The 21476-nt window shown below is 47.1% G+C and overlaps 1 protein-coding gene across 1 annotated transcript in view; it reads right to left on the reverse strand.

Annotated features, from left to right (window-relative positions):
• The window catches only part of ISM2 (isthmin 2), a 103064-nt gene extending 86977 nt beyond the window's left edge, over nucleotides 1-16087 (reverse strand). The window contains exon 1 of the mRNA XM_086937561.1: nucleotides 15245-16087. Coding sequence (XP_086793687.1) covers nucleotides 15245-15385 — 141 coding nt within the window. The 5' untranslated portion in view covers nucleotides 15386-16087. The remainder of the gene's footprint in view (nucleotides 1-15244) is intronic.
• Between the last annotated feature and the right edge of the window lie 5389 nt (nucleotides 16088-21476).

Here is a 21476-nt window from a genome sequence, read left to right on the forward strand (position 1 = left end):
TCTTTATGAAACCTGTACCAAGAAAATGGTATCGTAGCAAGGATGCTATGAGCCCCGGTTCATGCAAGGAAAATGACCTGTCAGACTTCTGTTAGATAGCAAACTACACCATCTGTCAGGGTTCAAGGGGCCCCTCAGGGCCCTGGACTCTGTTGGTACTGCACCTGCTGCACCAATGGAAGCAACACTCCTGAAAATTACTTTATTCTAGTCTTTTGCAAACTCAGCACCGACCTGCAGTAAGACTATCACATCACCTTTCTACTCTACAAATGGATTACAGATCAGTCTTGAACGTTACAATGCTCATGGTCACAGCCAGCTGAAGTATGAAAAACAACTCCAACGAGAAGAACAGCAGCCAGTTAAACAAAAATAACGGATGTTCAGATTTTTATCTTTCTCTGTTAGAAACATTCCTTGAAAATTGGAGACATGATTCCCAAAAGTATTTCCGCATGAGAGATTTAAATGGGTCCACAAATATCCAAATTCACAAGTGCAATTTCACGTAAGTGATTAACAAAATGTGAATTTGTACTTGTAATTTCATTCAATTGTCTCACAATTACCACAAAAAACTATACAAATAGACAGAAATAAGTATACCTCAAACAAATACACACATTATGAAATCATTTCTTTAGTCTACAAACTAAACATATATAAAAATCGACATTTTGATTATAATGGTAATGTTGTTGTTTTTCAAAATTTGGGAGCAATATACTAGGCAATATACTAAGCCACCGCAACTTTAACCACCCACCCATTGCCTTGCCTGCGCGGCCAATGAAAATACCTATGCAACTACCAACCATAATACTTGTACAAGCGTGACTATTCAGATTATTTCAAGCCCAAAAAGCTATAAGATTGGCATGGGTGTCAGGAATTCATCGTTTTTAATGTATATTGAATTAATAAACAGCTGTTCTGCTCACCTCTAAATTACACAGACAGAGTCACCATGTGGAAGACGGTCAGTGCCAGTGTGCACAATTAGGTGACAGTGCAGCTCACCGGAAACCACCTGCTCAAATTAGGCACTGGTGCTAAGGTTACAGGGGAGAGGGACGTTGGTTCAAGAAGGTGTGGAAGAATAAAGGGGAGATTTGAAAGATGAATAGGGACTGGAGAGGTGTAAGATACAAATAGACAAACATTTGAATGGAGAGACTTGAGGTGAATGAGAAGTGCTGAGGGACACAGGAGGTGATGGGGCCAGAGAGACCATGAGATAAATGCGAGGGACTGTTGGAGATGAGGGCAGTGAAAAGGCAGAATGGCAAGAGGTGATTAAAGGTGCAGTGAGAGGTTGAATGGGGAGAGTTCAGAAGTTGTAAAAAGGGGTGAAAGAAAATGGCCTGCAAAGTGAGAGAGGGATCCAGGGTTGAGAGAGGAGAGAGGGATGGAAGGGAGAGGGTGAGAGGAAAGCGGCATGGGTAAACTGTTTAACACTAAACCGCCAGGGTTTTAAGGGACCCCTGCTTCTCCCGGCCAGGGCCATGTGAGCTAATGTGGCAGCACGTATTCCTGCGGAGTGGGAGGCCCTTCACAAAGATTGACTAGACATCTTTCTGATGTTAATTGCAGTATTTTGGTTATAAACTGGTACTTATGGGGTGAAATCGTTCCTCACTGTTATGTGTGTAAACAATGTCAAAATAACTACGCAATGCTATCCCAAAATATACGCAGCATCACATAACATTATTTACATTTTCTTCCCACACAATTTAGTCAAGCCTGCTGTGTACTCTGGTCCTCACTTGCCTCATAATTCCAGTAGCCCTGCTTACAGGTTTAGAATTTTTTGTCTGGAGGGGGTCCTTACACCTGAAAATGTTGACAGGGGGGTCTCAGCATCCAAAAGTTTGAAGACCTCTGATCTAGGGTGTGCTGCGGCGCTCGGCAGCCTCGGCTAAACGCGCAAAAAGCAATTGCAAACAGACAGTCAGCAGGTGCGCTTCACTTGCACAGTGCACTCCAGACTCCACTGCATGATTACCACAAAATGCCGCCCTCATCATTTTGCCGCCCTAGGCGGCCGCCTAGTCCTGCCTAATGGCAGAAACGGCCCTGCAGCCAGACACTTCTGCTCAGCTCCTACTCGCACACACCACATGCATTCACAGGAACAGAGCTGAAGGTTGGGATTTCTCATACATCGCCCCTACACATCAGAGCCTCCTCCTCTCCGATTGAAATCCACAAGAAGCTGAAGACATGGCTGTTAGTGGAAGAGGTGTGGCGCAGTGGCCAGGGCAATTGATGCCGGACGCTGGGGATCACGGTTCGATCCCCGGCACCGGTGGCAGGGGTCTGCCGATCACCATGTGACTCTGGGCAAAAGCTTGCTTAATCTTCCCGACGGCCCCCAGCGCTGGGAAACCTACGGGTAGCTGTGCGCTTTACAAATACAGGATTATTATTATTATTAACACACCAATAAGCGAGGCCCATTCACTTGCTAAGTGCCAAGGTACACCCACCAGTGATAGCACGCTATACCAATGCGCATTACATAACATGTCAATAAACAAACAATCCAACATACTCTAAAAAAGCCACACTAGCTCATCAATGCGGACCACAACCTCATCCAACCAAAAAATGCATTTACAAAAACATTAAAACCTGTGGAATTCATCGAACAGATTACCTTATTCTGATCCTCATGGGCATCCCCAAATCACCTTGACAACACAACTGAAACCAAATTAAGCATGTGTGAGGAAGACAAAAACATCCCCTTTGTTAAGCTGAGATCATTGATCAATGTGTCCAACACATTTGATCCCCAATGTAGAAAATGCCTCAACCATTTCAGAAACTTCATTTACACCCTTGCACCCAAAACTAAGAAGAAGAGGAGATTCAAAGCGAATGTTAACCTTGATTTAATACTGAAAGATATCTACTGTGACCCCATGAATGTAAATGGAGGAAGTAACCCGCACCATTAATAGGCAAGACCTTAAAAATGCAAAGGAATAAGTACAAAAAAGTTATCATAAATAGAAAGTCAGCTTTTCTTCGGAACCACATAAAATCTGCAAAAAACTGAAACAGAAAACAATTTTAAATTGTAAGAGCTCAAACTAATGACTCCCCCAGACTCCCCCAACACAATGTCTCAACTGCAGGATACAAGCTGTAATGAATGCGTATATAACATACATAATATATGATAAGATACGTAAAATACATAATAATGATGCAGGCATCACAAATGTCCTCTACCCAATGTACATAAACCTCAACAAAACGTTACTGACTGACAGTCGGACTTCTTCGTCCTGGGAAAAAAATCCCTCCAACAAATCAACCAGCTGTCAGCAGTATCCAATTGCCCTACTCTTTGTAAATCAGCAATTACCTCCTTAATTCCCTTAAGGGAGTATATCATTGCCGGACCCCGTTTGGAGAGATCAGATGGTACATGAGCGCTACTGGGCCCCTAAGCATGGTAGTTGAGGCCTTTTTGCCACTGGTGTCCTGGGTTCCATCCTAATATGTCTCTCCAAACTGGGCCAAGTACAACTCTTCCCAAACTTGACATCTTAGGGTTGCGAGGGTGACCAGTGCAACGCTTCTCAGAGATGTAGTGTGGGGGGCAAGAGCTTAGACATCAACAATCATAAACCACACAAACTAATATATATTGTCTACCACAGTGATTATCTTTTATGGAAAAGAAAGTAATTTAATGTGACAGCAGAAGTAAATACTATTCAATTCAATAGGTATATTATACAGGGTTACCAAAGGTACGTCCTAAAAGTGAGGTACTATTTCCCCTTCTTCCTGGATAATGGTCTCTCCTCCGGTTTGCATCAAGTTTTTTAGTATTTATGTCCCTACCCCTATATGGCATTAGGCAACATGAGACTTATGTGTTGATGGTTCAAAAAAGATCTTGTTGTGTCTAAGAGCAAAACAATCCAAGACCTCTTATCAATTCTTCACACAATAATCTCAGACGGGTGCATCGAGCTCGCCCATGCACCTCAATCTCCTGTCCCTATGGTCAGGTGCAGCTATTCAAATTATTTGTGTTTGTTGATGATGACTGAGGCTGCATGGCAGGCATGGGTTACACACCAACTCTCACACTTTGACTCTTCTGCAGGGGAAGCCGCGGCCTCACTTCTGGACATGTTTCTCAGGCCAGTCTTGGTGGGGAGGTGTGTCATGCACGACAGCACCGAATTCAACAGTGTGGCCCTCCAAGATGACTGAAGTCCAGCATTTCCAACTATGGCTTTGGGGGCAGTTGTAGCCTCAGGGCAGATAAGGATTCTTTACTTCCAAAGTGGATCTGCAAACTTCTCCTTGTTGGCGGCAGCAGGCTTCTAGGCTCCAGGCCCTCAGCTGCTCCTAAAGAAAGTATTGACTTCAGGTGTTGTCCCTTCCCTCCCTGGGAGACTGGCTGTCAGACAGATAACAGTACTGGTTGCACAGCACTTATTTGAGTACTCTGCAGAACACTGCACTCCTTGAGAACACTGCACTCCTTGATCAAGAAGAACTTGGAACAGTAAGCAGCTGTCTGGTTTGGATGCCACTTTTATACACATTTTCAAGACGGGAGGGGTGGCTCAGCTGTCTCATACTTCAGAACAGGTTTCGGCTGTTAACCAGCAAATGTAATTTCATGAGCAACACAGAGCAGTGGAGGACATGCCAAGTGTGCATGACTGTTTGGCCGGCCCCAGAGGGCTGACTAAGCTGTTATGCTCACTTAGGGAGAGTAACAACACCTTTGTAAACCACCCCGTGCGGAAGGTCCTTCCAAAACAACAAAGCTGGAAGGCCAGAATGAAAATAAAACTGAATTATATCATACAGAATTGCAGCCAAGTCGTACTAACGCTGAAAGAAATATTACAAAAAAATGTTGACACAGACACTACCTTCCTTCAGTGGTGCGACAACCCCATGGGACCGACCTCACAGGACATATAGGCCCGTCTTGAGTTGTAGTGTGCCCAGCGTCAAGATGGCCGACCACTCACCAGAACACCACTACCATCGGACACACTCATGTCATGTGCAAGAAGCCTGCATCTCTCAGAGCGCATCTGGGGCAGCTCTTGGCACTGATAACATTTAGCCCATGTGGGGTGGAGTGGGTGGTGTGCACATAATTAAAGTGTGTGCACTTAACCCTGGTGTTTCTATAAACCTGCTGCATGTGATCTACAGCTGCTCTCCAGTTGGGGACAATTACATATTTAGCAGAAATGTGTATAGCCAGGAGATTAAGCTGCGCCCTCCACCAAATGTGAGCAGGGTTTGTACTGTTTCATGTTGTGGTGGTTAAGTGCATTTGTAGTGTTTGATGCTGTGCTGGTCCAGTGTGTTTGTAGTGTTTCATGTTGTGGTGTTTCAGTCAGTGTGTTTCTAGTGTTTCATTTTGTGTTGGTTCAGTGTGGTTGTAGTGTTTCATGTTGTGGTGTTTCAGTCAGTGTGTTTCTAGTGTTTCATTTTGCGGTGGTTCAGTGTGTCTGTAGTGTTTCATGTTATGGTGGTTCAGTGTGTCTGTAGTGTTTCGTGTTGTGGTGGTTCAGTGTGTCTGTAGTGTTTCGTGTTGTGGTGGTTCAGTGTGTCTGCAGTGTTTCATGTTGTGGTGGTTCATTGTATTTCTAGTGTTTCATGGTGTGGTGGTTCAGTGTGTTTGTAGTTTTTCATGTTTTGGTGGTTCAGTCTGTGTGTTTCTAGTGTTTCATGTCGTGGTGGTTAAGTGTGTCTGTGGTGTTTCATGCTGTAGTAGTTCAGTGTGTTTGTAGTGTTTCATGTTGTGGTGGTTCAGTGTGTCTGTAGTGTTTCATGTTGTGGTGGTTCAGTGTGTTTGTAGTGTTTCATGTTTTGGTGGTTCAGTGTGTTTCTAGTCTTTCGTGTTATGGTTGTTAAGTGTGTCTGTGGTGTTTCATGCTGTGGTAGTTCAGTGTGTTTGTAGTGTTTCATGTCGTGGTGGTTCAGTGTGTCTGTAGTGTTTCATGTTGTGGTCGTTCAGTGTGTTTGTAGTGTTTCATGTTTTGGTGGTTCAGTGTGTTTCTAGTCTTTCATGTTATGGTGGTTCAGTGTGTCTTTGGTGTTTCGTGTTGTGGTAGTTCAGTGTGATGGTCCTCCCACACAGACCTCAGTGAGTGCTTCAGAGCTGTACACTTCGTCTTACCCAACCTTGCTGATCGAGTCCTCTAGGTCCCGGAGCTTCCCTTCCCTGTCGCATTCACCCATTGGTTGCAAACATGCCTCCGCTCCGGCTTGCAGTCTTCAAGCTGGAAGCGTCCACCCAGAGCTGTGCGAGGCCCACTGGTACTAACACTGGTGCATATAGCGGGCGGTGGGCAGTTTGGTTCACAACCCATTTCCAGCAGCGCCATGGACTCTTGAGCTGCAGATGGGCTGCTTGAACAATATATCTGAAGTGTTCACGATGGTGGAGTCTGTTTTTTGGTGTTAAATCCCTAGCAATCGTCTTTATATACCAGACTTGAAGCAATCGCAAGTGAAGCAAGGGGGTGAGTCACGCTCGTATTGGGGACACCCCAAGGCAGGACTGGACTGGCAGTAGCGGGCACCGGGCATTTCCCTGGTGGGCGTCTAGGGTGGGGGCTGGTTTTGGGCCCCTGTAGGCCGTTTTTGTTACCAGGGGTTGGAAATATAGGACCCTGGTAACAAAATCGTCCAAAACCGGCCCTCGCAAACTGCTTGGCTGTACCACCATCACCCTAGTGGGTGCCAGCTGAGCAGTTTGCCAGGGCCGGTTTCGGTTCTCAGTCCGGCCCTGCCCCAAGGTAGAGTGATGTGACTGAGATATCTCTTCAATGGATTGTTTAGACTCAGGTTATATTGAAACATCCAAGATTGTGCCCCATTCTGGCTATGTGCAAAAAACGCTTAATTTGTAATTGTTTAATTCTCCAGGGTGCTGGGTATCCACAGCGTACTTGTGGTAGTCGATGTCAAGATCAGAAGGCTGCTTGATGGCTCTAATAAAGATTAAACAGAGGGTCCTTGTGGGACATCTTACATGGAGGGTAGTGTGTTCCACATGTATTTCCATCGCTCTGATAAAGCTATATAGGGTCAAGGCTTTAGGTGGGCTAGGTCTCACCGGTGCTGAGCACCGGCAGTTTTTGGGTCGACCTTTCGAGACCTCTTGTATATACTTTAGTATATACTTATATGTGTATGTACTTTGTAGGCTGTGGAGAACAGCCCTAAGACTTGTCTGCTTCCGCTTAGGAACTTTTTTTCTGTTCAACTGCCTCTATTTAACTGTCTTGATAGAAAACGACCAGCAGAGGTCAGTAAAATACCAGAATCACTTTAGCATTCTCTAGATTCCAGTCCATAGAAATTGTCTTCCATGAGCACCCTTAGACAATAATATTTTTTTCAAATCTTGTATTTTTAGTGATATGACCACCGAAGGTCCTGATTTTTTATTAAAAACAGAGACTATGCCATTTGCCGCTGAAAGGCAATATTTCTCTCCATGCGTTCCCATACCTGGTGTGTCACTCAGTTTGGATCTTACTTTCCCTCCATGTTAAAGAACAGTAGGTGTTTCAGCACCCAGGCTAATGTGCTGCACAGCTAAATACATATAAGATCCCAAAGGCAAGAACGATTGCATTGCAAATACTTGTTTAAAGGAGGGCTCGAAACGGGTCTCTATAGAGCTCTGTTTTGTGCCCTTGCACAGGCGGTCCGTTTTTTCCTGACTGCAGTGACAGCAGGCACATCGATGTGCGCTGCTCACATGCTCACTTCTCACTAGTGGAGAAGTTACGGCATGACGTCATGCCAGGCGAGAGTTGTAGGGGAAGGGAAATCCTTCAATAAGAGTAATTTTCTCTCTGGTCTTCCCTTCTCTTTTTGAAACTCGGGAGCAGCAACATTGTCGTGGTGTCACCAGGGCTGTAAGTGGAACCTTTTTAGGTTTTGACTGGCCATGCGCTTTGCGCATGTGCCAAAAAACCTCTTGAGTTGTGTGTGTGGGTTTCGGTCGGCCCTCGTCATTGATTGGCTGGCTCCGTAAACGGAGCCTTGCCATTGGACGAGGGGCCTGTCCGTCAATGCCGGACCAGACACGGGGGCGTTCCCGACATTCTTTGGCTTTTGCCGACGTCACGCGACGCCGGGAACGCCCCCGTGTCTGGTCCGGCATTGCCGGCACTGTAGGGCAGGCCCGCTCCCCGCAGACTCCCCACCCCCTGGTCTCTCCCTCTCGGCGCTTCTCGCTCTGCGCGCCTTATTTGTGGGACGATCGCGTTGTTTCTCCAGACATTTTAGTAGGCTCTGTGTACCTGTGGTCAGCTGATTTCTCCTCTTTTCGAGGACCCGTGGCACAGCGAGGAGTCACGCTTGACTGTCTCTATAAATCTAGTGTCGTTTTTTTCTCTGATTGCTCTGCGAGGCCGGCTTTGATATGATTTGTTTTCTCTTTGCTCGTTTGTTCCCCTCCATAGACCCCAGAGCTGCTGGGGCGGAGCAGAGCGGGTTCGGCTGCGTCTATTCTGGTATCGTGCACTCACCCTAATAGTTGTCCGTGTGACTCGCTAGGCTACGCCATGAAGCGCACTGACCCCGCGTCAGAGAAAGCTGTCGTTCGAACGTAGATGCAGAATTGCGGGAGGGGGCAAACCCCTGCAGCTGCTGCAGGGCACCGGTCTGGCAACAAATGCTCTTCTTATGACGACCACAACCGTCCGGAGGACATCAAGGGCTCCACTCATTAACACCTGGGGTGGTCTTTTAAATTACTAAGGAAAACATGCCGGACTCTGAAGTGGACGAAACTACCCTAATCACGCCCCCCTTTCTGAAGGGGATGTGAAAAATCAACATGGGCCAGTGTATTTTTTCACGCCTAGAAAAAAACAGCCTCCTGAAAGCAGGATGGCCATGTTTTCCCAATTAAAACGTGTTTTAATGATGAGCACGATCGAGATCCCGTTGTTTCTTTCCTCCACACGACTGTCAATTTTGCTCGTTGTGTTCCCGTACAGTGTGTGTAGTTGGCAGCGCCTGCTCGTTTGACATGCAAATGCCACCTTCCTTGTTTTTTCAGTGTGAATGCGAATTGGGCGTAAGGTGCCAACGGCGCGCATTTGTTTATCTGCATATGGCGTGTGCAAAGTGTACTTTTGACTGTGGGTGCTGCTATTAGTCATCCGTACAAGGCATTTATTATTTGTTTTTTTCCACGTACTCCTCCTACGGAGGGCGTACGGTGTGCTGTCTGCTGGGTGAATGTATTACCACCCACTGGCTTAAAGGAGAAGGGATCAGTCTTACTTTCCTGACATGCCTCCGACCATTGCACCCCACGTTTACACGGAGGAGAGGTAAAGATGGCACGCATACAGTCGCCACCCTGATTTACAATTCTTGGGAATGTCCTTTTTTCAAGGACAGTGATTGCCTGTCAACCTTCCAGCCCATTCTGTGCACCCAAACATGTCCTGCAGCCCTCTCCTAGTGCACGCCCCCAATTGTTTGCATTCAATGGCCTTTTTACAGAAGCCCTGTTGCCCCTTTTCTGCCCATTCACCACTTTTTCCCTCACACTATCTGACAGGGCATGAAGACCCTTTTCAGAACTGCCCGGGTTTCCTTTCTGTCCCGCACTAGACAGGCACAAAACAAAAGCACCGCGACGCAGATATAATTGGACTGAATATTAATTAATTAACTGCAGTCCGCCTATAGAATGGCGGTTTCATTTGCAGACGAGGAGCCGGCCTTTCCCATCAGGCAGCTCTTCGTGGCCCCGGTGGCCTTGATGCATCTTTAAACGCCGCGTGCTCTGCGAGCTGCAGCCTGCTCACTCGGATGGAGAAATGGATCTCCGGGTCTCCAAAGCTGCTCTCTGCAGCAGCAGCGAGACTGAGATAGCAACTCTTATTGCAGTGCAGTCACCGGGGCATGGCAGGGCACCGAGGGCACGCCAGGAGCGCCGCGGCACCCAGCACGCCGAATCCTCCAGTACTAAGCAAGCGCCGTGCACATCGTGCATAACCAGGGCTGCCGTAGTACAGCTGAGGGGTGCCACCACTACACTTTTCAGGGTTGGCAGAGAACCTGAGTGCACATTATAGGGGGGCCAGCGCATGTCTCAGGACTGCCATGCACATGCAAAGAATGTCAGCGCCAATAACAGGGCTTTGGTGATGGGCACACCACAGGCTGCCCATCACAGGACTGGCACTTCATATCCCAGGACTGTCCGCGCCGATAAAGTCTTTCAGTGCACGTTCCTGGGCAGATCGGGCACACCCCAGACCTTCTAGCGAAGTGATTCAAATGCACAGCACTGGGCCAAGCGTGCACACCACTCACTGCACATCCCAGACCAGCCAGCGCCCAGCACAGGCCCGCCAGTGCTCATACCTGCGCTACTAGTGCCTATAAGAACTTCCAGTGCACTCCCATGGCCTGACAGTGCACATCTGACGGCACGTTCCAGGGCTTGCAGCGCCTATAGGAGAGCTTCCAGTGCACACCCCGGACTGACAGCAGGGCACATCCTAGAGCAACGCCTGGCAATCACATGGCCTCCGCACCTCCCAGTGCAGCGACCACAGCCCTGCCCTTCCCTGCGCGCGCCCCCTGTGCCCCATGGCTTTGTGAGGTGCAGCCCTTGGTGTAAACTTCCAACAGCCAGCCCGAGCGACTTGTTAAACCGAAACCCGCGAATTAAGAGGCCCGACGATCAGAAGCAGCCCTCTAATTCAACATGACAAATTGCACGTAGACAAAACAAGAACCAGAAACTGATTTATGTTTTTTTTTTTTTTTGCGATGCTCTGAGCAAAGTAATGCAACATGAATTAAACAACCGAATGCGAGCTGTATCATTCGTAACATCCAACTATCGGCTGTGATATAATACCAGCAGGCAGGCATCTTGATTCGCGATCTGTGTCCATCTATGTGTTTAGGGTGAGCGCGGTGGGCGCTGGGGCGCTGCCACCTGGTGAAGCACGCGGAAGTTAGCCGTGTTCCACATCTGCCCACACTCTCCACCGCCACACACCCACACTAAAACACCGGAGCAGCACAAACACGCACACGGAGAAGCACTACTTCAAAATGACGTCCGCTCCACTGGTACACACAACACCCAGATAGAGCAATGCAACAATTCAAACTGCAAACTGAAGCCCACATGCACACAAAAAGATACACACAGGCAATCGCACACTTTAAGAAACGCAGATACACGCATGTAGAGCTAAATTATAGCTACGCACAATTGTGTGCATGGATACATACATTTGTACATACATACAGATACAAAGTTGCAGAGACATATATGTACACACACAGCTACATACAGATTTGCACACATATGCAAATATTCTTACAGAGATGCATACACAAGTGCATTCACGCAGCTATATATTTATATACACATATATGTATATAAGTATACCAAGTTGTATACACGGATGTATGCAGGCAAAGACACTGCACTAACACAATGTTGTTTACAGAACACTTTCTTCCTGCAGTCGCCTATGTAAATGAACATACAGACCAATCAGCAATTTCTGCTCCTACTATCACCAAAACACACTCACACAGACCCCCCAAACGCGGCCAAAGCTTATACTTTCCTTGTCTTTAAAGTGGAAATGTGTTACCCTTGCCACACAGCAAGCTTTAAACGAGCTTTATTTAGCGCTCATCTCGACGAAGGAAAATGCTCTAGTTGCTTGTATGGCATTCACAGTCAAAACATGACGCGCGTATTTAAAAAAATATATAAAAGTAGCCCCGCGCCTCGCCGGGGGCAGTGAACGCCATATACACGTTAATACCAGTTCGGGTGTCCCCGCACTGTCAAACGTCCTGAAGTACTCCCAATATTGCACGCTCTCATTTTAGATTGTAAACTCTTTTAATTAAGCAGGCATCGTAATTCCTCCATATGTGCCTCTGTTGCCTGCTTGGGACCCTGTTTTCGTGCCTCTGTTGCCTGCTTGTGACCCTGTGTTCGTGCCTCTGTTGCCTGCTTGTGCCTCTGTTGCCTGCTTGGGACCCTGTTTTCGTGCCACTGTTGCCTGCTTGGGACCCTGTTTTCGTGCCTTTGTTGCCTGCTTGTGGCCCTCTTTACGTACCTCTGTTGCCTGCTTGTGACCCTGTTGCTTGCTTGTGACCCTGTTGCTTGCTTGTGACCCTGTTGCTTGCTTGTGACCCTGTTTTCGTGCCTCTGTTGCCTGCTTGTGACCCTGTTTTCGTGCCTCTGTTGCCTGCTTGTGACCCTGTTTTTGTGCCTCTGTTGCCTGCTTGTGACCCTGTTTTCGTGCCTCTGTTGCCTGCTTGTGACCCTGTTTACGTGCCTCTGTTGCCTGCTTGTGGCCCTCTTTACGTGCCTCTGTTGCCTGCTTGGGACCCTGTTTTCGTGCCTCTGTTGCCTGCTTGGGACCCTGTTTTCGTGCCGCTGTTGCCTGCTTGGGACCCTGTTTTCGTGCCGCTGTTGCCTGCTTGGGACCCTGTTTTCGTGCCTCTGTTGCCTGCTTGTGGCCCTCTTTACGTGCCACTGTTGCTTGCTTGGGACCCTGTTGCTTGCTTGTGACCCTGTTGCTTGCTTGTGACCCTGTTTTCGTGCCTCTGTTGCCTGCTTGGGACCCTCTTTTCGTGCCACTGTTGCCTGCTTGGGACCCTGTTTTCGTGCCTCTGTTGCCTGCTTGGGACCCTGTTTTCGTGCCTCTGTTGCCTGCTTGTGACCCTGTTGCTTGCTTGGGACCCTGTTGCTTGCTTGTGACCCTGTTGCTTGCTTGTGACCCTGTTTTCGTGCCTCTGTTGCCTGCGGGGGGGCTCGCAGCGAGCCCACAGTGTGTGGGGTGGGGCTCGCAGTGTGTGGGGGGCTCTGTGTGGGTGTGTGTGTGGGGGGGCTCTGTGTGGGTGTGTGTGGGGGGCTTTGTGTGGCTGTGTGTGGGGGGGCTCTGTGTGGGTGTGTGTGTGGGGGGGGGGGTTTGTGTGTGTTGGGGGGGCTCTCTGTGGGTGTTGGTGTGTGTCATTTGCAAGAGATAAAGCTAGTGGCATTGTAAATGACAATGCCATTTATTTATGTAACAAAAAAAACATAAATAAAAATAATGTCAAGAGCAATGCCAATCGCTCTAACTTTAACAAAGGCAAAACCATTGCATTGTAAATGCTTGTTCAATATTATATACAAGCCATAGTTGCTGCTTATTTATCTTATGCAACTAACAACTATTGACAAAGCCAATAGTCCTGGCTTGTTGTAGGCATGATGTTACTTGTTGAATCATATCTGGATGCAATGGCAGAAACAGTAAAATACAAATCAGGCAGCACACTATGCTAATCACAGTTTTTTAGCTCTGGTGTTTTTAAGCCACGCCCTTAATTACCTTGGCCACGCCTCCGTGTGAGACCCGTCCCCAGTTTTTTCATCCTACTTAAAGCCCTGTATAGGGTATTAAAATAGCTTTATGTAGTGAGGCATTGTGATGCTGCGCCGTCTCCCGCACACCCTCCTTCACCTTTATATACAACTTTCAAAAAATAAAACGAACAGGGCTCTTGTTATGCACCTCATTCCCCAAAAAAAATTTTTTTAAAAAACAGCGGGGGTGGGGGCGGAGGAGGGCAAGCCTTACAGGGGGTTGGTGGAAACAACACTCACAAACCAGATGTCACACAGCAGGCTGCAGAAACTGACACCACAGTGCCTCATCCAGTCCACAAGCAGGTTAGCACTTCACGTCAGAACTCTGCGTCGTGTGAAGGTGACATCATAGTCCTTCACCACCCTTGTTACAATTAGTGAAATACAGCAGACAGTGGAAATGTACGGTTAGAAGCCATAGGTAGATAGATGTTTCTGGTCAGAACCACAGATGCCTGGTAATGGCCGGTTACTTACAGGTAATATTCATTTCGTGAGGATGAAAGGCAGAGCCGCCACTACTGCGATTCAAACCTGTCCGGGGTTGATATATCTACACACACGCACACGCACACGCACACACACACACACATAGAAGGCTTCGTTCATTGCTCAGTGATGACACATTAGATATATATGGCTTTTCCCCTTCGACATAACGGACAACACTCAAAACTAGTAACTCCTATTCAATCCAATCATCTCTCTTCTCCCAGACCCCCTACTAACCCCCACCCCACACACATACACACACACACACACACGTTTGTACTGGCACACTCACGTAAAACACGTGTCTTTGGCCGTATTACTCTACACTCCCCTTGAGGTTTGAAAACATCACAGCGCTGCAGACCACTTCAAACAGAGTAGCGCTACATACCTTTGTACAGCACTTATTCACTGAATACTGGATTCCCCCTCAGAACTGCACCACGCGGCACACTCTGGAGGAAAATCATGTCACAGCGCATCACTAGACAGCGCGTGCACACAGGCGCGCACTGCACAGCCAGGGCCTACCACAAGCCCCTGCAGCGGCGGAAGGGTGGGGGGCCTCCAGGGTCCCGACCCTTTCAGCCCAAGATCAATGAATATCTGTCAGTTATGGGAGATTCGGTGCCACCTCGTCACATTCTGCAGGGGGTTGGGGGCATAGTTTTACGCTACTCGACTGTGCGTAGCACTGCGCTGATGACAGCAGGAACCACCACGTGTCAAACCTCAACTATTTGAAACGTCACCCTCGAATGCGCTGCGACGCCACACAAATGGCCGGTAGCGCGCTATTTGTGCCAAATTACAATAAGAATTGTGCCTTCTGCACTCATCTAAAAAGCCCCCCCAGAGCAACTCCGAATTGCTCACGTTTTTGTCTGATCTGGAGGCAAACTCATACATACCAGGTGAAGTGAAAAAAATGAACACACACATATGACCAAAAATCACACTTACACTACTGCGTAAAATGAATACATAAAATGAAGACTGCAATGTGCAAATAGCAGGGACGTAGCAAGGGGGGCACGGGTCTCTTTTTGCATGCAAGCCAAATAAAACTGAAAAATCAGGACTAGCTATGCCCTTTAGACCTTGGTGCCACTACGCCTGCTGCAGACACATAACAGCCTTGCAAATTTGGCATCCACGCTTTACGTTCTCGATCTCGCCGAAATTCAATGGCGGTAAAAGCGACCTGCCTATGGTCACACGGCAGGTTAGGGGTAAATGTTTTATAACTGATGTGCAGAATGCTAGCATGGCACGTCGTCTAGAAATGGGAACAGGGCACGGACTTACCTCCGGAAAGCGGCTGCTCCCCCGCCTGGCGGTGTTACTCCGGGGGTCCTTCACTGGCACCCCTCGTCCCGGGTGGAGGAGAGTGGTGAGCAGGGAGAGGAGGCAGAGGCCGAGCAGAGTCTGTCCGCCGATCAGAGACATGTCCTGTGAGCAGCAGACGGCCCCGGGTAGGGTCCTGCTGGTAGTCAGGGCGAGGGACGCAATCCGATCTGCAGACACAACTTGCAGCCAGTCGAAGGGGCTCCAGATATGGAGTTTGCTACCTACCCCACTGCCCCGCCAGCCGGTATCTTCTTGGTGCGAATAAAGACCCCTTTCATCACCCGAAGCCCCCCGAAACTTCCATCCTTGGATTAAGCGAAAGGTACAAAATACGAACAAAAAGAGGGGAAAATCAGTTTCCGTCCTTCTGCTCACTTTTCCACAAATGTCTTCACATTTTCCCAAACTTCCTTCTTTTCCGCTCTGGTTGGTCCTTTCGAAATCACAATCGGAGTCCAGCGATGTCCGCGCTGGGGGCTTGTGTACCACGTAGGGTGTAAGCGCAGCAGAGACGCGCCCCCTGCCCGCCGGCTCCTCTAGTCTTCAGAGAGGTTATCTCTACAGTTTGCTACTGCTGGGCACCCCATTTTTCTCCGCAGCAGGGGCATCCCCTCCCCTGTGCAGAACTCTCCTCTTCTGTGGGGAACTCTCCTCCCCAGTTGCCCTGGGGTCTCCTGCTACCTCCTTCTCCTCAGCCGGGACGTCGCAGCGCGAGCTGCTTGTCACTCACTCCCTCCTGGTCCCCGGGGACGGCTCGCACTTCTCTTCTGTGACTTCAGGCCCCCCCCTGCGCTCCTATCTTTCAGATGTTGCCTTTGCCTGTGGTTTTCTCTGTCAGTACCGTGGGTGGAGACAAATGATGCTGTTACTGAATGGACCACGCCCCTTCCCCAGACCCTCCCTCCCCCCAGCAAACATTCACGTGCAGGGATCAGGGATGGGAGAGCGTGCGCACCGGGGCCAGGGGGTCCTCTGATCCATACAGTGCCCTGCCACAAGATGTGCAGGTTATGCAGCAGGCCTCCGCCGTCCGACATTAGCTCCTGCTGCACTGCGAGCCAACCAAGCCGGGCCTCGTCCAGCTGTCACTGGGCTACCGCGCGCTCGGCCTCCAGCTGCCACGCTGGGCGCGAGACGGCTTTCGAAGGTCTCCATTGACTTCTAAAGCGGCATGCATTTTATACACAGGCTGACAGAAGTTAGCCTACTTTAAGGGCAGTTTCTCCTTTCTGTTCGTCAAATTTATGTTTCGTTGGTTGTTATGTAGTTGACTTCTAGTTAATAGACTACAGTCTGGATTTTTATATGGCTACATTGTTTCTAGCCTGAATTATTATTTGGGCATATTTGTACTCACAGACTGACCCGCAAGGCTACAACCCAACAAGAAACTTGCCAAGCAAGCACTGGTCTCCCACGTAATTTCCCTGAGTTGGCAAGTATGAAAAGATGAGAATGGCGAGTATATGCAAATGAGACCCCGCCTCTCCCCATCTGTCTGCTTCACCTCATGCTGAGGAGCTGCCACAAGCACGCTGCAACGTGATTGGAGGACACTTCAAACCTCACAGGCAACACCAAACATTCTGCCCACAGGATACACTGCGCACCACCCACCACCAACCATGCACCACAAACGGAAAAGTCATTCACTCGCCCTCCCTAAATGCGTGTTGAAGCTTTTGCGGGGCGCATTCAGTTGCTCTACAAATATAACACTAGAGCAGACAGAGCTACAGAGCTGGTTCTAGCCACGTGCAGAGTGGGCGGTGGCACAGGGCATCAACTCAGTGGACCATGAAGGGGAGTGCAATCACCAGCTTCTGCCCAAAAACGTCTGTCAGACTCCGGGGAGCAACTTGACCTGAACTTTGGGGGGAGCCAACACTCCCAGCCACGGCTGGCCCTAGCACTAGTCGCACAAGACAGTGAAACAGTCTTGCTGGCGCCCCATTTACTCCTTCTCCACGAATTCCCTCACTAACAATGCACCTCGTTTCTCTATAGCACCTTTCTGACAAACATTTAATTTGTTTTTATAGCTCTACTCATAGTTTCCTCATACTCCGTTCTGTGATCTGCATGGTACACGTTCTTTGTAGCAGGCGCATTAACCCTCTGCGCTGTGTGGGTGGCTGGAGTGCCCATGTGAGTGCACGGTGAGCGATGCAACAGTGTGAGAGTAGGGTAAGATGAGTGACTGCAGGGTGAGTGAGGTGACCATATGAATTTGCGTGCAGAGTGGGACAAATGAATGCATGGTTAGTGATGGGTTTGTTTGAGTAAGATTGCAGATTGAGCAGTGATGGGGCCAAGTGAGTGAAGTTTTGCATGAGTGCAAGGTGAGTAGTGTGCTGGTGTGACTGCAGGGCAGGCACCCAACGCCCATAGTGCATTGTGATCGCTGTGAGTGCAGGGTGGGTGTAAAAGTGAAGGGCGAGAATGAGGAGTGAGTTGTCTGAATGCAGAGTGCATTCCCAGACACTTGAAGTAGCTCAGCTTGTTATTGATAGCAGCATAGCTTTTCAGATAGAATTTTGCATGCTACAATGCATGCAAATACATCTCATTCTGTAACAACGCAGTCGTTACAACGAACATGTTGTTACAACGCAAAGCCATTACTACGCAAGTCATTACATCGACTTGCAGTCGATGGCGCTGTAACATTAGGAATATATAATTTACTATTCCAACTCCAGCCTACGCAACAGTAGGGAAGGTGTTGGAATAGTAAATTATAATATTCCTTATGTTAGAGCGCCATCTACTGCAAGTCAATGTAATGACTTGGGTATTAATGGCATTGCGTTGTAGCAACGTGGTCGCTGTAACAACCGCATTGTAAAGGCATCACGGTCTAATGACCGCAATGTAATGGTTGTTTCCCTTTCAGATATAAGTTAACCTATTGCTATTATGGCATTGATCAGGGATCGAGGGTGGAGGAAATAAATAATGTGCTGATCCTGCAACAAACTTCCAGTCTTATGATTAGGCTTGCCAGCTCATAGGCAAGCATAGGATTGGAGACACAAATGTTTATTGTACAAAAACAGGCTGAGGCTAAAATCTCAAAGAAACATCTTGTCAGTGTGAATTGTACTCCGAGCTTTCTCTGCTTTCTGGATTCCCTGTGAGTCAATGAGTCGGAGGAAGAAAGAAGACCGGTGCTTAAAGCCATTACATGACTGCATCAAATCAGAAGCCTTCCCTACTTGCCACTACCATGGTGGGGGAAAGGGCTTAGTTGAAAGAGGTGAAAAGCAGGCAACATCTGCCAAAGGCAGGCGAGTTGAGCAGTATGCTTAATAGACGCCACTCGCTCCCATTATCAGCATTATGTAATTGAGAAAAGGACCCACCACTATATATTAAGGCCTTTACATTTTTTTTTAAAGTAGGGACAGTCCTTTCAACCACATCCTGCCAATCTAATAATTTAGTGGTTAGGCAGCACCGATTTTGTGAACCCTATGGATTACAAGGTTATATTAGTCATACTACTGCTCTTGGGGAATATATTTTTGATGTCTCCAGCGTAAAATTGTCTACACTTCAACAGAAGTCAATGGGGAAAATGCTGGCATTAATTACAAACATTACTGAATAAACTTGTATGCCTGTTGATAGATTTGTTTGTAAGAATCAAATTGACTGCAGTCCTCAAAGTAAGTTTCTTTACGTCATGGAAAATATTATGATGCAGTTTGGATTCTAAAAAAAAAAAAAAAAAAAAAGTAAAGTGGTCATTTCTATTAACCGGATTTCCCGTGATGACATAATCGGACTAATGACCTACAATATAAATTCCAGTGATGCTAGTGATGGAGCAAGGATTCACATATAACGGGACTTGCTTGTACTCAGTCCTCTCGACATAACGTTAATATATTAATCAATATGTTTGTTCTATTAATATCGCATTTCAAATAAACATTGGGTATCTAGAAGAAGCTTGCATATGTGTTTCTACTAACGATAATCTGCTTGTACTAAAATGGCTGCTGCTAGGCGGGATTTCTTACTGCGCATGCGTCTGTCATACTCACGTGACATGACATATCTTTCACTTGGAGGGAAACTTTCGCTTCTGAACACTAGAATTAAAATGGCTGCTCTGTGTAACCGCATGCATGAAGCTTGCACTGCTGCTTTTGCTAAGCTGTTCATTCTGCTTAACCTTAACGCAATAGTTAAATATAAAGTAATGGGAATAGAGTAGAGATAAGTGGTATACAGTGCATTCATTTATTTTGTGTTCTCAAACTGTTTCTTTTCTATTCTTACATGTAAACCACTTTGGGCCTTGACGAGATTCCACTGCATCCATTTTGAACTTGCGCACAAGAAACTAAGGGACGCTTGGTTGCCAGGAACAGTCTCATCCAAGATGCGCCTGGGAAGCTGACCCTTTGCCTCTGTCAGAAGAAGCTCAAATGTACAATGTTAATACAATGTTGGGTGGAATAAAGATGTCATGAGAAAATAAAACTGATGGGCGGGAACGCTAATTTAAATACGACATGCAGAAAGTTTCATTTTGGTATGGTGTGAGGACCTCTCCTCATTCCTTGTCCAATCAAAATTGGGGATCTTTACACTTGCAACATTGGGGGGTGGTCCACTGACCTGTAAAACAGTATAACTAGGGTAGGCTTAGCTAGTTACTTTGTCCGACTTGTCCGAATAGCTGACCTGTCACTGACCCAATGCACTCAATAGGTGACCAAGAGCAGATGGCTGTGGAGCACTCTGTCAGAAGATTCGATAACCCTATCGGGGTTCAGGGAAGCTAAGGTGCTGGCGAAGCACTTTGTCGGTGAAATCGATAAACCAATCGGGGTTCTGGCTGTTAGCTGCAGAGAGGGAGTAGCGCAGGCGTTGCAACTGAACTGCGGGTGCCGGTCTTAACCTTTGGTGGTACTGTCCTGGTCCAATTTGGCTTTACCTGTCCTGATTCTGATCTGCACCTGCTAGCCTACTGGCAACTGCAACTTTCGGGGTTCTGTCCTTTAAAACTGACCCATGGCCAGGGTTGGTCTTCACACCATTCTAGGTAAATATACATTTGTGTGGGTTTGTCATTGTTTTGTTCCCTTTCTCTTTACCCTTCCTACCGTTAAAGTTTCCATTGCATATTATGTTCCCTTCTCTTACCCTCCCTTTGATAAACGCACAAAATTATTTCTTGAGTACATATTTTGTTCCTTTTCTTACCCTCCCTATTGCTAAATGGTTGAAATCTGTTTAATACATCTTTTGCATAGTTATTTTCTAGTATTGATTTTCATTATTGAGAGTCTTTTGGTGTTTAATCTTTGGATCATGACCATTTAAGAAACTTAGATAAAGCTTTTAAAACTTCCAGAGTCTGTGATTATTACATGATTGCAAACGTTATTTTTTCTCTATCTATCTTCAATCTAACACCCTGATCCAATAGGTTTACAGGTACCAGCGACAAGTATTGGTAAGTCAATGGTATAGAACCTAAGAAAGTAAATAACTGGTGGTAGAGCGAAGGTTACCTGATTAAATTATCTGTTATTGATTATGGGCCCAGGAGAGTATGGTCAATTTATAGACAGGTGACCTGCGCACTCTATCAGTATATTCTTTTGGTAGCAGAGGTAAGGTTAGGGTTTAGTTAAAGATAGGTAGTAATAGTTATGTATTGATTATTGATCGATCAAATCTGATTTTACATTGATTATATTGATGCTGTATTGAATTTATGTATTAACCAAAATTGTTCGTACCGGTTATATATTTTGTCTGGAATCCCCGGGGGCAGAATAGCGGGTGGTAAATGGAAGCCACACTGCAGTGAGGTCACTTACCTAGAGGAAATAAGTGCATGGTTAGGTAAAACCGGAAGCACTATTTAGGGATTTTCTGTATAAATGTGTGAATAAATGATATCAAACAGTTTGCTAGCAAAACTTTTTGTGTGATATCACCTAGAAAGGGTCACACGGAATGAGTAGCAGGTTCGTCTGAGCTTGATTGAGAGCAAAGGGGTTCGATGATGAAAATTTGACCTTAGTATATCCCGGAGTGGATAAGTCTGAAGGAGTAGCAGGTTCTCTAATGCTTGCGTGAAGGGTAGACGGAATGGATCTACTCGTAGTATATGAAGAGTAAGCGGAAGGGATTTACTCGTAGTGAATTAAATGGAACTTTCCTT

The sequence above is a fragment of the Lissotriton vulgaris genome, chromosome 9 (assembly GCF_964263255.1).
Source record: "Lissotriton vulgaris chromosome 9, aLisVul1.2, whole genome shotgun sequence".
NCBI lineage: Eukaryota > Metazoa > Chordata > Amphibia > Caudata > Salamandridae > Lissotriton > Lissotriton vulgaris.